Consider the following 12500-nt stretch of genomic DNA (forward strand, 5'->3'; position numbering starts at 1 on the left):
CACCAGGGAACGTCCTGCTTTGTGTCCATCAGGGTGAACCAGGAGGAAGTCAGGATCGTGGTTCTACACCGTCAGCACTGACAGGTGAGACACTCATACACACCCAAATATCTAGATGACAATAAGAAAACCATAAACACACATTACACCCATCTTACACAACCCCCCCCCCCCCACACACACACGCATGCACAGGTTCAGACACACACCAAGGAATTTGTTGCCTCATAACTGTGACATTCCTCTGATCAACAACACACCCAGCTCAGCATGGAGAAGAACCAGAGTGGAGAACATGCAGAACACACAGAACCCCCGTCAGTGCCGAACAGAACCTCCCGCCACCTTCTTCAGAGGTCCAGTCGGTTCTCTCTCACTGACACTCAGGGCCTCCAAGCTGCTGGTTCCATCTGCAGGCCGACATGTTGCAGCAGGTCCCACCGATGGAGGACACACCTGTCAGAGGTCATGTGACCATAGGTAAGACAGGACCTTCTGAAATACACGCCACACATACAGTATCACCTTCTGGGTCAGAGGTCAACCACATTTCCTGCCTGTGTGTGTGTGGACATGTGTGTTTGCAGGTCGTGGGTCAACAGGTCAGCCTGCAGAACCTTCAGCTGCTGCCCATGTTCTGGCCCAGCTGCAATTGAGAGCTGAGCTGAATGTGAACTCAGAAAACTGCTTAGTCCTCACAAACTGTGTGTGTGTGCGTGTGTGTGTGTGTGTGCGTGTGTGTGTGTGTGTGTGTGTGTGTGTGTGTGCTTGTTTTCCCTGCACCAAAGTCACAGTACGACTGAGCGATGTGGTCACGCAAGCAGCCTTTGGGAAGTAGGTCAATGAGTGAGCACGTGAGAGAGAAAGAGAGGGGTGTGTGTGTGTGTGTGTGTGTGTATGTGTGTGGGGGGGGGGGGTCATGACTGGATATAAAATGAGGTAGAACGAATCAGAACATGCTGAGGGATGAGTGACAGCAGAAAATGACCAAGATCAGAACATACTGTATATTGACATTGCAAAGGTGTGTGTGTGTGCGTGTGTGTGTGTGTGTGCGTGTGTGTGTGTGTGTGTGTGTGCGGGGGGTGTGTTTGTGTGTGAAAGAGTATGCATCTAAAAGAACACTGATGGCCTCTCCCACCTGCACGTCCAAACCTGCTTTTTAGGTTTCAACCCACGTCTCTCACACACACACACACACACACTCTCACACACACACACACACACACACACACTCACACACACACACACACACTCACACTCTACAATAGACCAATGTGATGTTTTAACTACAGCAGTAGTTGTTCCCAGTGGCACCAGTATCACAGGTGTGGGCAGGGCGAACTGAGTGGCGATGCTGTAGATTACCCACGAACCTTGAATGCACCATGTAATCCCATAATCCTGCTGGATTATGGGATGGCCTGTGTATGTGTGTGTCAGCCAGGCTTGTGTGTGAGTGCTCATCAACAGCATCAGCAGCATCCATCCAACACAGGTGTGTGAGGAGCAGCACAGGTGTGTGAGGAGCAAAACCGGTGTGTGAGGAGCAGCACGGGGGTGTGAGGAGCAGCACGGGTGTGTGAGGAGCAGCACGGGTGTGTGAGGAGCAGCACGGGTGTGTGAGGAGCAACACGGGGGTGTGAGGAGCAGCACGGGTGTGTGAGGAGCAGCACGGGTGTGTGAGGAGCAGCACGGGGGTGTGAGGAGCAGCACGGGGGTGTGAGGAGCAGCACGGGTGTGTGAGGAGCAACTCAGGTGTGTGAGGAGCAGCACAGGTGTGTGAGGAGCAGCACGGGTGTGTGAGGAGCAGCACGGGTGTGTGAGGAGCAGCACGGGTGTGTGAGGAGCAGCACGGGGGTGTGAGGAGCAGCACGGGTGTGTGAGGAGCAGCACGGGTGTGTGAGGAGCAGCACGGGTGTGTGAGGAGCAGCACAGGTGTGTGAGGAGCAACTCAGGTGTGTGAGGAGCAGCACAGGTGTGTGAGGAGCAGCACAGGTGTGTGAGGAGCAGCACAGGTGTGTGAGGAGCAGCACGGGTGTGTGAGGAGCAACTCAGGTGTGTGAGGAGCAGCACGGGTGTGTGAGGAGCAGCACAGGTGTGTGAGGAGCAACTCAGGTGTGTGAGGAGCAGCACGGGTGTGTGAGGAGCAGCACAGGTGTGTGAGGAGCAGCACAGGTGTGTGAGGAGCAACTCAGGTGTGTGAGGAGCAGCACGGGTGTGTGAGGAGCAGCATGGGGGTGTGAGGAGCAGCAACAGCATCAAACACTGAAAACACAGATGTGAGCCACCGTCGTCCTGGAAACCTTCAGACCTTCTTTATCAACACTGTCACAGAGCTGAGAAGATCAGCGTGCACCTGCATCCATCCATCCTGCATCCATCCATCCTGCATCATCCATCCTGCATCATCCATCCTGCATCCATCCATCCTGTATCATCCATCCTGCATCATCCATCCTGCATCATCCATCCATCATCCATCCATCCTGCATCCATCCAGCATCCATCCATCCTGCATCATCCATCCATCATCCATCCATCACTCTGAGACACTGAGCTGTCGTCAACATGAATCAGACCAGAAACAGCTCAGAGCTGCTGAGTTCCTTGTGGCAACAAGATGCCTGTGATGAATACAAATACTGTATCAATCAAAGGTTATCTGAGGACAGCTAGCATGAATCTACACACCCGCGTCAGCACATGGGCTTGAATAATTAGTGGAAGCCAGGTTACACCAGGTTACACCGGGTTTACGCCAGATTTACAGCAGGTTTACACTAGATTACAGCAAGTTTACACCGGGTTTACGCCAGGTTACAGCAGTTTTACAACAGGTTTAGACCAGTTTACTGCAGGTTTACACCAGATTACTCCAGGTTACACCAGGTTTACAGCAGGTTACACCAGGTTTACGCCAGGTTACACCAGGTTTACACCAGGTTTACACCAGGTTTACAGCAGGTTACACCAGGTTTACACCAGGTTACACCAGGTTTACGCCAGGTTACACCAGGTTTACACCAGGTTTACAGCAGGTTACACCAGGTTTACACCAGGTTACAGCAGGTTTACACCAAGTTTACACCAGTTTACACCAGGTTTACAGCAGGTTTAGACCAGATTACACCAGGTTTACAGCAGGTTTAGACCAGATTACACCAGGTTTACAGCAGGTTTACACCAGATTACACCAGGTTTACAGCAGGTTTACACCAGATTACACCAGGTTTACAGCAGGTTTAGACCAGATTACACCAGGTTTACAGCAGGTTTACACCAGATTACACCAGGTTTACAGCAGGTTTAGACCAGGTTACAGCAGGTTTACACCAGTTTACACCAGGTTTACAGCAGGTTTAGACCAGTTTACTGCAGGTTTACACTGGGTTTACACCAGATTACACCAGGTTTACAGCAGGTTTAGACCAGGTTTACGCCAGGTTACAGCAGGTTTCCTTGGCACCACCTGCTGCACGAATGGATCAAACTGGTTCTGGCCCACCACGGTCCTGATAAATGTCTTCAAACATGTCTGTGCTACTCGTACAGCTGCTTGGGCCCTGTCCACTATCAAGCATGTTGGTGTAGACTGAAACCTGAGACAGAGCTCATATAACTGGCATAAATATTGAATAAATTATTGGTGTTGTTAAGTGTGTCTAACAAAAGTGTAACAAATAAGTGTTTTCATCCTGCTCGTTTGCAAAAGCATCATACACAAACTCTAAGTACTTTGAAGCAAAATCCACAAACTACAAACTACGACATACTTAATATAGCAAAAACCTTCATAAACATGAGCAGCAGAAGAAAAGATGAGTTTCAGTGTCGCAAATCCAACTTTAAAGATCTAAGAAGCTTAAATATGAGATTGTGCTCTAAAAAAGAGCTGGAAACACCTGTGTCCTCCAAATATGAGTTCAGTAGAGAGGAGTGAGGGGGGCAGAGGGAGGGGGGGGGGGGGTGAGTAGTCTCTGCAGCAGCCCCCCATCCAGGAAGACCTGCTTCTTCTCTGATGGGTCAGATGAGGCTCTGGGATTCTCAGCTGGTCATTAATGCTGAATAAGCAGGTTCAATGTCAGCAAATGTGTGAAGAGGCAACAATCAGACCACTTTTGAAGGTAAATAATGAGCGGCAGCACGGTTCACCGGGCTCCTGCGGTTCCTCGGGTTCCGGTGAGCAGCTGACCGATCACCCTGCAATTAATTATTGAGAGCCCTCCAGTTGCCTGAGCTAACTTTGGCTAACACGTGACACACATGCAGTTCATGTTTCAGACAAACAAAGCGCACATCGACCCAACAACCTTGGGGGGAGGATCTGATGACCCTCAGAGGGGCTGAGAGGAAGCGGCCATATTCCCACACACACCCCACCCCACCTCCTGACCTCTGACCTGATTAAATATGTTAAAGCACTGGAGATCGATCTCCACCCCCCCACACGCCAGGAATGCATATTTAATCAGGTAATTAATAATTAATTCATGGTTAATCACTTATCAACCACTCTGCAAAGGCAGATAAGGATGAAAAAGCCTAACTCGCCAACAGAGTCTAAAGTCATTCAGGTTTTCCCAGTTCTTATGAGGACCGTTGGCTCCTCCCTAGGCTGCCTGACCTCTGGGCTCCCCCTGGGCTCTGCTTCTGGCCCACTACCTTTCCTCATTTATGCTCCATTATTTGAAAAAAGTGAGATAAAAATAAGATGTGGATTTGAGTACTGAAAGCATTCCCACACTGCCCATTAATATTGGTGTGTGTGCGTGTGTGTGAGTGTGTGTGTGTGTGTGTGTGTGTGTGTGTTCAGCACAGACGGACCAGCTGAGCACCTGCATCTCTGCACATCACAACTGTATCAGAAACACAAAGATCTCATCTGTCTCAGGATGCACTCAGAATAAATCTATCAATGTAAAAATAGTAAACGAGGAGCCAAGTGCCCGCACACACACACACACACACACACACACACACACACACGCACACACACGGTCTTTGGTCTCTTTGATCAGTTCTGGGAGAATCAATGAAAACCTGATGTAAAAACCCGTCCTTCCAGTGCTCTGTAATCACAACACACTCCACATCTCTTGCTCGGTGGTTCGGCGGCGCCGTGACCTTAAATAGACGCATTTATCAATTTCACGAGAACGCCAGGATTTCTGCTCCTGCTGTTGTCGCCCAGCGGAGCAGAAGAGCGCGGATGCACATGAAGCTTCCAGGCAGCCTGGGAGGAAACTAGCGCAGCTATTTTTACTGGAGTTGACCTGCAGACCTGCTGGAGCTTTAAAGACGCTCACATGTGATCTGACAGCACAGAATTAGAATATTTTGGGCTCAGAGCTTCTTGCTCTCGGGGGACGCCTTCACACGTGGCTTCTCATTTGCATGCAACTTTCTTTCAAGGCTGCACAGCTGCCAAAGTTTGACACAGACAGGAATAAGTGACGAGTGCCGGCTAATGTTTTACTAGCGTGCGCCCTGTGGCCGGCTGCTCCCAGTTGGAACAGGATGTGTGGTGACTGACGCTAAGTCTCGCTGATCTTCCTCAGTCAATCCTCTTGATGGATCCAGCCCCACTCTGAACGCCGGCCTCAGAGAGGAGTCCAGGAGGAGGTTTGCTTGGGTTAAACCAGGTTTAACGTGTTAATCAATGGCTGCCGCGCTGCTTCATTTAGCATTTCAGCTTCACCGAAACTTCCAAAAATCTGACACCAATCTGACGTTTGATCACCTACAAACAGCTCAAAAAATAACAAACCGGCAGGAATCTTCTGATTAAACACAGAATCCACTACGGTGGGGGCGGAGTCAGAAAGTCAGCCGCTGATTGGACAACACACGACTGCAACAACATGGAGCACATGCTAACCAGAAGTGCTGTGATGGGCATGTGGTCGAGATTCTGCCGTTTCTGGCCGGGCCTCGACCCACCAGCATCAACTCAAATCCATCAGCTTATCATGGATGAGCCGACCTGCAGCCGCTCGGCCAGCACAACCTCATCTGGTCACAGGCTGTGTGTGCGTGCGTGTGTGTGTGTGTGTGTGTGCGTGTGTGTGTGTGTAAAAGCTTCCAACAGCAGAAACTACAGTAGGCTGGTGAGCCTTTAGATCAGGACAGTTATGAGAGGGAGGGAGGGGATAGTCACATGGTGGAGGAGGGGGAGGAAGCGCTGTCATCCATCTACGTCAGGGAGAACGCCTCCCTCTCCCTCCCTCCCTCCCTCCCTCCACTACTACTCACATGACTGCAGCAGGCTTGTTCTGTAACTCCAGTCACGAGGACAGAGTAGTATTACAATAACCAGCCGGCAGGGGCGAGCAGCAAAGACACGCACTGACGGGGGGGGGGGCACCAACAAACATCTGAGTAAATATTAACATCAATGCTGCACTTGTACCCTAGATAACATTATCAGACTCCACAGAGATGCAAGATTAATGCTGATAGAAGCTTTCTCGTTCTTACTTCCGCCTCTTTGACCTCAACAACTTTGCAGCATGAAGCAGCAGCACAGATGCGCCCGGTTACCTCCGAGAGTGCGTGTGTCTGCATACACGCACGCACACACACGCACAATGTGATGCAGAATCTTCGAGCTCCTCCAATCAAACCGCGTGTTTCATGTGACGCGCGTCTGTTTTTAGAATCCACAAACACACGCAAGAAAAGCGAGATTAAACTTCTCATCTGCACTTCGACTAAATCCTAATAACCCAAAACATGTCGCTGCGTTGCTGCGCGTGCCCGTGCCCGTGCGCAGCCACGTAAAGGCGCCGCGCCGCAACGGCTGATGGTTTTATTCCTGCCGGAATCTGTCATTTGTGCAGAAACACGGATTCATGCTGCAACGCGGAGCCGCAGCTCGGCGGGGGGCGGACGGGCCCCGCGCCGCCCTCCGCGGGCACCTCGGCCCCGCGCCGCCCTCCGCGGGCACCTCGGCCCCGCGCCGAGCTGCGGCTCCGCGGGCACCTCGGCAGCAGATTACGGTCAGATTATCAACCGAGCCGGTTCCGACAGTGGAGCTGAAATCGAGCAGGATCCCAGTAAAATGATCCGCTCGTCACATTCCAACTACCCGGAGGAGGTTAGACACGATCCCAGACATGATTTCAGTTATGAAAAGTCGCGGCACGAGGACCTGACGCGGTTATATCAGCAAAAACACGCGCGTGCACAGTTTTGTAACCGTCGCCTTTTCGGGATTACGCAAACAGCGGATCAACTTTCCTCATCCGACTGACCGAGTCGGTTCCCGGTGGCCTCTGAACCGGTCACAGACTCGATCGGTGCGAGTTGGTCAACTTTGATCCAGCTCGGGTTAGAACCCAGTTCGGAACACTGGTGCTGAACCCACTCACGCTAAAACCCAAACTGTTCCGTCAGGTTAATAATGCGTCAAACACTCAAAGCGGCTCTTGTCTCTGCAGATTTATTGGAGCAACGCGGTTCTGGACCGGCTGGACCAACATCAAACGCTCCCTATATCACCCCGGCCCCCGGGCCAAGTCCACGCGTTCGGGACACCACGTGTCCGGCCCTGAAATTCAAACTTCCTTCAAGGTTGCGTCAAAACTTTCCAGAGCGCCGCTCTGCATACCAACTAAACCCTGCCGGGCCGGGCCAAGCCGAGCCGAGCCGAGCAGCGCCGCGCGGCTGCCCGCGACCCAGCAGCGGCACATTTCTGCGCTTTAATCCGCCACTTTGTCTCGCGGCTCCTGGCTGATGACATTTCCCCTAAAAACACGTGAAAGCCAGACGTCAAGACATAGTAGCCGCGCGCGCGCGCACGCGCGCAGCCCGACACACCGGGTCTCAGTGCAGGGGGAGATGCTGCTGACGAGCCGGCGAACGTTTGGCATCAAGCGGCCACAGAGAGCGCCGCTGCCGGCGACGCGCCCGGACGCGAGCCCGAGTGTGAAGCCCGAAGTCCCGCGCGTCCACAGAGGCCCGGCTCTTACCTGGCTGCCGGAGGTTTCTGTCAGGTAATTGAAGACAAAGGACGAGAGTTCCTCATCTAATAGTGAAGCGCAGTCCGCCATCTTCTAGTGAATGAGGAGCCGGGGAGCCTGAGAGCGGAGTATAGGAGGAGGAGGAGGAGCAGTGGGGCAAGGCCGCCAGCAGGGGGCGCCTCTGTTTACACACAAACACACACGCGGGGCCAAAATCAGCCAAAGGACGAACAATTAAAAGGTAATCTGGTGATTTAGATGATCAGGAAACGATCCGAAACGATTCCAACACTGAAAGTGTCTCCTGATATTTTGGTTTTGGTTTTACACTCAAACGAATTCAGGTAAAAAAAAAATCAGTAATTAGATCAACATCCGGAGTAATTACTCAGAATTAGGAAGTAGCGTGTGTGTGTGTGCGTGTGCGTGTGTGTGCGTGTGCGTGTGTGTTTTAACTGTCTACGGCAGGTGATGGTCATACTTGTGCCAACAGCTGACCCCAAAGCAATGTTGCGCGTCTATATTTGCTCTGACTGTTGAACTTAAAGTTTATGTTCAACATCTTTATTTTTAAATCTAAAATGTGAAGAAAATCATATCGGCAGCGCCAAAGTCTCAGTTTCTACCCAAACTCTCCATTTTCTGTGTCATAAAGGAGCATGAAGTGATCAACCAAATCAAACAGGAAGAGAAATTTCAGAATAAAAGTGGGAACAACAGGTGAACAAACGCTGAGCTGCAACACCAGTGGAACCAGTCGGCACACGGCCAAAGCTTCTGGAGAAAAATCCACATTTTCTAATCTGCAGTGGATCCCCTCAGTAGATCCCCTCAGTAGATCTCCTCAGTAGATCACATCAAAGGACTGGCGTTATTGGTATGTACCGCAGTCGGCCACTAGGGGGCTGTTGAGTTCTCAGGAACCTCAGGTGTTCAACAGAACACTTCCCATAATGTTCAACATCAAGGTTGTCAGAGGACACGTCTGGTGATGTGGGCGTGTCTGCAGCGCCACGCCTCCGCGAACACCTGGAGCTGCTCCTCCTCAACCTGCTGGTGGGAGGAGCTTCCAGGGGATCCAGACAGCACAGAGTGGGGAACCTCCCCCCAGGATCAGGACAGACAAAGAACTCCAGTGTAAAGATCCAGTTCAGGAAGTGGGAGGTGAAGCTGCTTTAGTTGTGAGGGAACGTCAGCTGTTGTGCTGCTCACCTGTAGTGGTTCACCTGCCGTGGTTCACCTGTAGCGGCCCACCTGCCGTGGTTCACCTGTAGCGGCCCACCTGCAGTGGTTCACCTGTAGCGGCCCACCTGTAGTGGTTCACCTGTAGCGGCCCACCTGTAGTGGTTCACCTGCGGCGGTTCACCTGTAGTGGCCCACCTGTAGTGGTTCACCTGTAGTGGTTCACCTGCGGCGGTTCACCTGTAGCGGCCCACCTGCCGTGGTTCACCTGCGGCGGTTCACCTGTAGCGGCCCACCTGCCGTGGTTCACCTGTGGCGGTTCACCTGCGGCGGTTCACCTGTAGCGGCCCACCTGTAGTGGTTCACCTGTAGTGGTTCACCTGTAGTGGCCCACCTGTGGTGGTTCACCTGCGGCGGCTCACCTGTAGTGGTTCACCTGTAGTGGTTCACCTGCGGCGGTTCACCTGTAGTGGCCCACCTGTAGTGGTTCACCTGTAGTGGTTCACCTGCGGCGGTTCACCTGTAGCGGCCCACCTGCCGTGGTTCACCTGCGGCGGTTCACCTGTAGCGGCCCACCTGTAGTGGTTCACCTGTAGTGGTTCACCTGTAGTGGTTCACCTGTAGTGGCCCACCTGTGGTGGTTCACCTGCGGCGGCTCACCTGCAGGGGGCGTGAGCACGGTATCCAGTGTCCTCACTGTCCTCTCAACTCCAGTTCTATTTTTACAACACTGGTCGTGAATGTTTAGAACACAGAGCGCATGCAAAAGCCAACAGGGGTCGGGGGTCAGGGGTCAGGGGTCAGGGATGGTTGGGGGCGGGCAGTTTCCATGTTCGCAGGCTTCTCTCAACCATGGCTCCTTCTTTCATCAGAAACTGTCAGAATTCCCATCTCACCTTTATACTGGAAGCTTGAGCCAACGAGCAGCTCCCAGTTCACTCCAGTATGAGGGGGCTCCCAGGCTGAACTGAGGCCGGTCCTGGAGGGGGGTGCACTAAGGCCGGTCCTGGGGGGGGGGGTGCACTGAGGCCGGTCCTGGAGGAGGTGCACTGAGGCCGGTCCTGGGGGGGGGGGTGCACTGAGGCCGGTCCTGGAGGAGGTGCACTGAGGCCGGTCCTGGGGGGGGGGGTGCACTGAGGCCGGTCCTGGAGGGGGGTGCACTGAGGCCGGTCCTGGGGGGGGGGTGCACTGAGGCCGGTCCTGGAGGGGGGGTGCACTGAGGCCGGTCCTGGGGGGGGGTGCACTGAGGCCGGCCCTGGGGGGGTGCACTGAGGCCAGCCCTGGAGGGGGGGGTGCACTGGTCTTGCATCACATTCCAGTAACATTCCCGTACACGTGTCCAAGCACCTCTTCACGAGCCCAACAGACATCAGCCGAGCAGGAGGAATAACATTTGATCTTGAGTGTGAAAAGACCGAGTGGTGCAGGAAGACTGTGGAAAAGGTGCTGGTGGAGCCGGAGTCGGAACGCTGCAGCGTTCGCGCCTCTCCCGTGTTTATATTTAGCAACAGGCTCCTAAAAATGACTCACTTTGCATTTATGGTCCATAAATGCAAAGTGCAAAGGCAGCGAAGCCCCGGCAGCATGAGCGCCGGTGTGGAACGTTGGTGTGGAACATTGGTGTGGAACGCTGGTGTGGAACATTGGTGTGGAACGCTGGTGTGGAACGCCGGTGTGGAACATCAGTGTGGAACGCCGGTGTGGAACGTTGGTGTGGAATGCCGGTTTGGAACGTCAGTGTGGAACAATGGTGTGGAACGCCGGTGTGGAACGCCGGTGTGGAACGCCGGTGTGGAACGCTGGTGTGGAACGCCGGTGTGGAACATCAGTGTGGAACAATGGTGTGGAATGCTGGTGTGGAACGCCGGTGTGGAACATCAGTGTGGAACGCCGGTGTGGAACATCAGTGTGGAACGCCGGTGTGGAACGTTGGTGTGGAATGCCGGTTTGGAACGTCAGTTCGGAACGCCGGTGTGGAACATTGGTGTGGAATGCCGGTTTGGAACGTCAGTGTGGAGCGCCGGTGTGGAACGTTGGTGTGGAATGCCGGTTTGGAACGTCAGTGTGGAACGCCGGTGTGGAACGTTGGTGTGGAATGCCGGTTTGGAACGTCAGTGTGGAGCGCCGGTGTGGAACGTTGGTGTGGAATGCCGGTTTGGAACGTCAGTGTGGAACGCCGGTGTGGAACGTTGGTGTGGAATGCCGGTTTGGAACGTCAGTGTGGAACGCCGGTGTGGAACGTTGGTGTGGAATGCCGGTTTGGAACGTCAGTGTGGAGCGCCGGTGTGGAACGTTGGTGTGGAATGCCGGTTTGGAACGTCAGTGTGGAACGCCGGTGTGGAACGTTGGTGTGGAATGCCGGTTTGGAACGTCAGTGTGGAGCGCCGGTGTGGAACGTTGGTGTGGAATGCCGGTTTGGAACGTCAGTGTGGAGCGCCGGTGTGGAATGCCGGTTTGGAACGTCAGTGTGGAGCGCCGGTGTGGAACGTTGGTGTGGAACGTTGGTGTGGAGCGTCGGTGTGGAGCGTCGGTGTGGAACGTCGGTGTGGAGCGTCGGTGTGGAGCGTCGGTGTGGAGCGTCGGTGTGGAACGTTGGTGTGGAGCGCCGGTGTGGAACGTCGGTGTGGAACGCTGGAATCTCATTACTGGCTTCATCCAATCCGGTGAAAGGCTGCAGCAGGACTCTGCAGCTCTTAATTCATCCCCTGTCAGCAGCTCATGGAGGCTTTTACCCATAAAGCTGAAGTCCCGCCCTCACTCAGGCGCCGACCTTGACCTCTGCACCTCTGGCTCCTCCCCGTCCTCCCAGTTTCTGGCTACACTGGTGCCACAGATGTGTCGTACAAGTCTGAAAAGGAGGTGAAATTAAATCAACTCTCACCTCTTCCAGCTTCTTCCACTGTTTTCCTCTGGGAACCCAAATTTCCACAGGATAGCTGGGCGCCATAGCAACCGCAGCTATGGGGGCACATACTGGGAGCGTCCCAGCGGATTGGCACTGGTTTGGACAATAAGCATTAAGCTGTTGTTAATGGAAGACACAACGATCAACATCATACAAATCAGGAACTTCTTGTTAAAATAATAATTTAAACAACCACGACAGTTTTAAAAGCACAGGTGTAACGGAGGAACTGGTCTCAACAGCTGTTGGTATTTCTGTAACTTTCTGCTGGGAAAATATCAGCCCCTCCTTTATTTCACATCCACAAAATGAGTGGTTGCCGTGGGCCACAGCAGTGCTGAAGGTACCTGATGGTACCTGATGGCACCTGAAGGCCCCTGATGGCACCTGAAGGCCCCTGAAGGCACCTGAAGGCCCCTGAAGGCACCTGATGGCACCTGAAGGCACCT

The 12500-nt window shown here is 53.4% G+C and overlaps 2 protein-coding genes and 1 long non-coding RNA gene across 6 annotated transcripts in view; 1 reads left to right on the forward strand and 2 right to left on the reverse strand.

The window, feature by feature from the left end:
* Positions 1–721, forward strand: part of LOC115252295 (uncharacterized) — a 2197-nt gene extending 1476 nt beyond the window's left edge. For both annotated transcript variants that reach the window (XR_003890696.1, XR_003890697.1), the window contains exons 2-4: positions 1–84; positions 265–480; positions 588–721. The exon at positions 1–84 is cut by the window's left edge and continues 53 nt beyond it. This is a non-coding gene — a long non-coding RNA (uncharacterized lncRNA). The remainder of the gene's footprint in view (positions 85–264; positions 481–587) is intronic.
* ppargc1b (peroxisome proliferator-activated receptor gamma, coactivator 1 beta) overlaps positions 1–8109 on the reverse strand; it is a 35560-nt gene extending 27451 nt beyond the window's left edge. For all 3 annotated transcript variants that reach the window (XM_011619543.2, XM_011619542.2, XM_011619541.2), the window contains exon 1: positions 7974–8109. In XM_011619543.2, coding sequence (XP_011617845.2) covers positions 7974–8054 — 81 coding nt within the window. In that variant the 5' untranslated portion in view covers positions 8055–8109. The remainder of the gene's footprint in view (positions 1–7973) is intronic.
* The window catches only part of arhgef37 (Rho guanine nucleotide exchange factor (GEF) 37), a 35260-nt gene continuing 23456 nt past the window's right edge, over positions 697–12500 (reverse strand). The window contains exon 14 of the transcript XR_003890693.1: positions 697–767. The gene's annotated coding sequence lies outside the window, so the exon portion shown is untranslated. The remainder of the gene's footprint in view (positions 768–12500) is intronic.

This window comes from Takifugu rubripes, chromosome 14 (assembly GCF_901000725.2).
Source record: "Takifugu rubripes chromosome 14, fTakRub1.2, whole genome shotgun sequence".
Taxonomy (NCBI): Eukaryota; Metazoa; Chordata; class Actinopteri; order Tetraodontiformes; family Tetraodontidae; genus Takifugu; species Takifugu rubripes.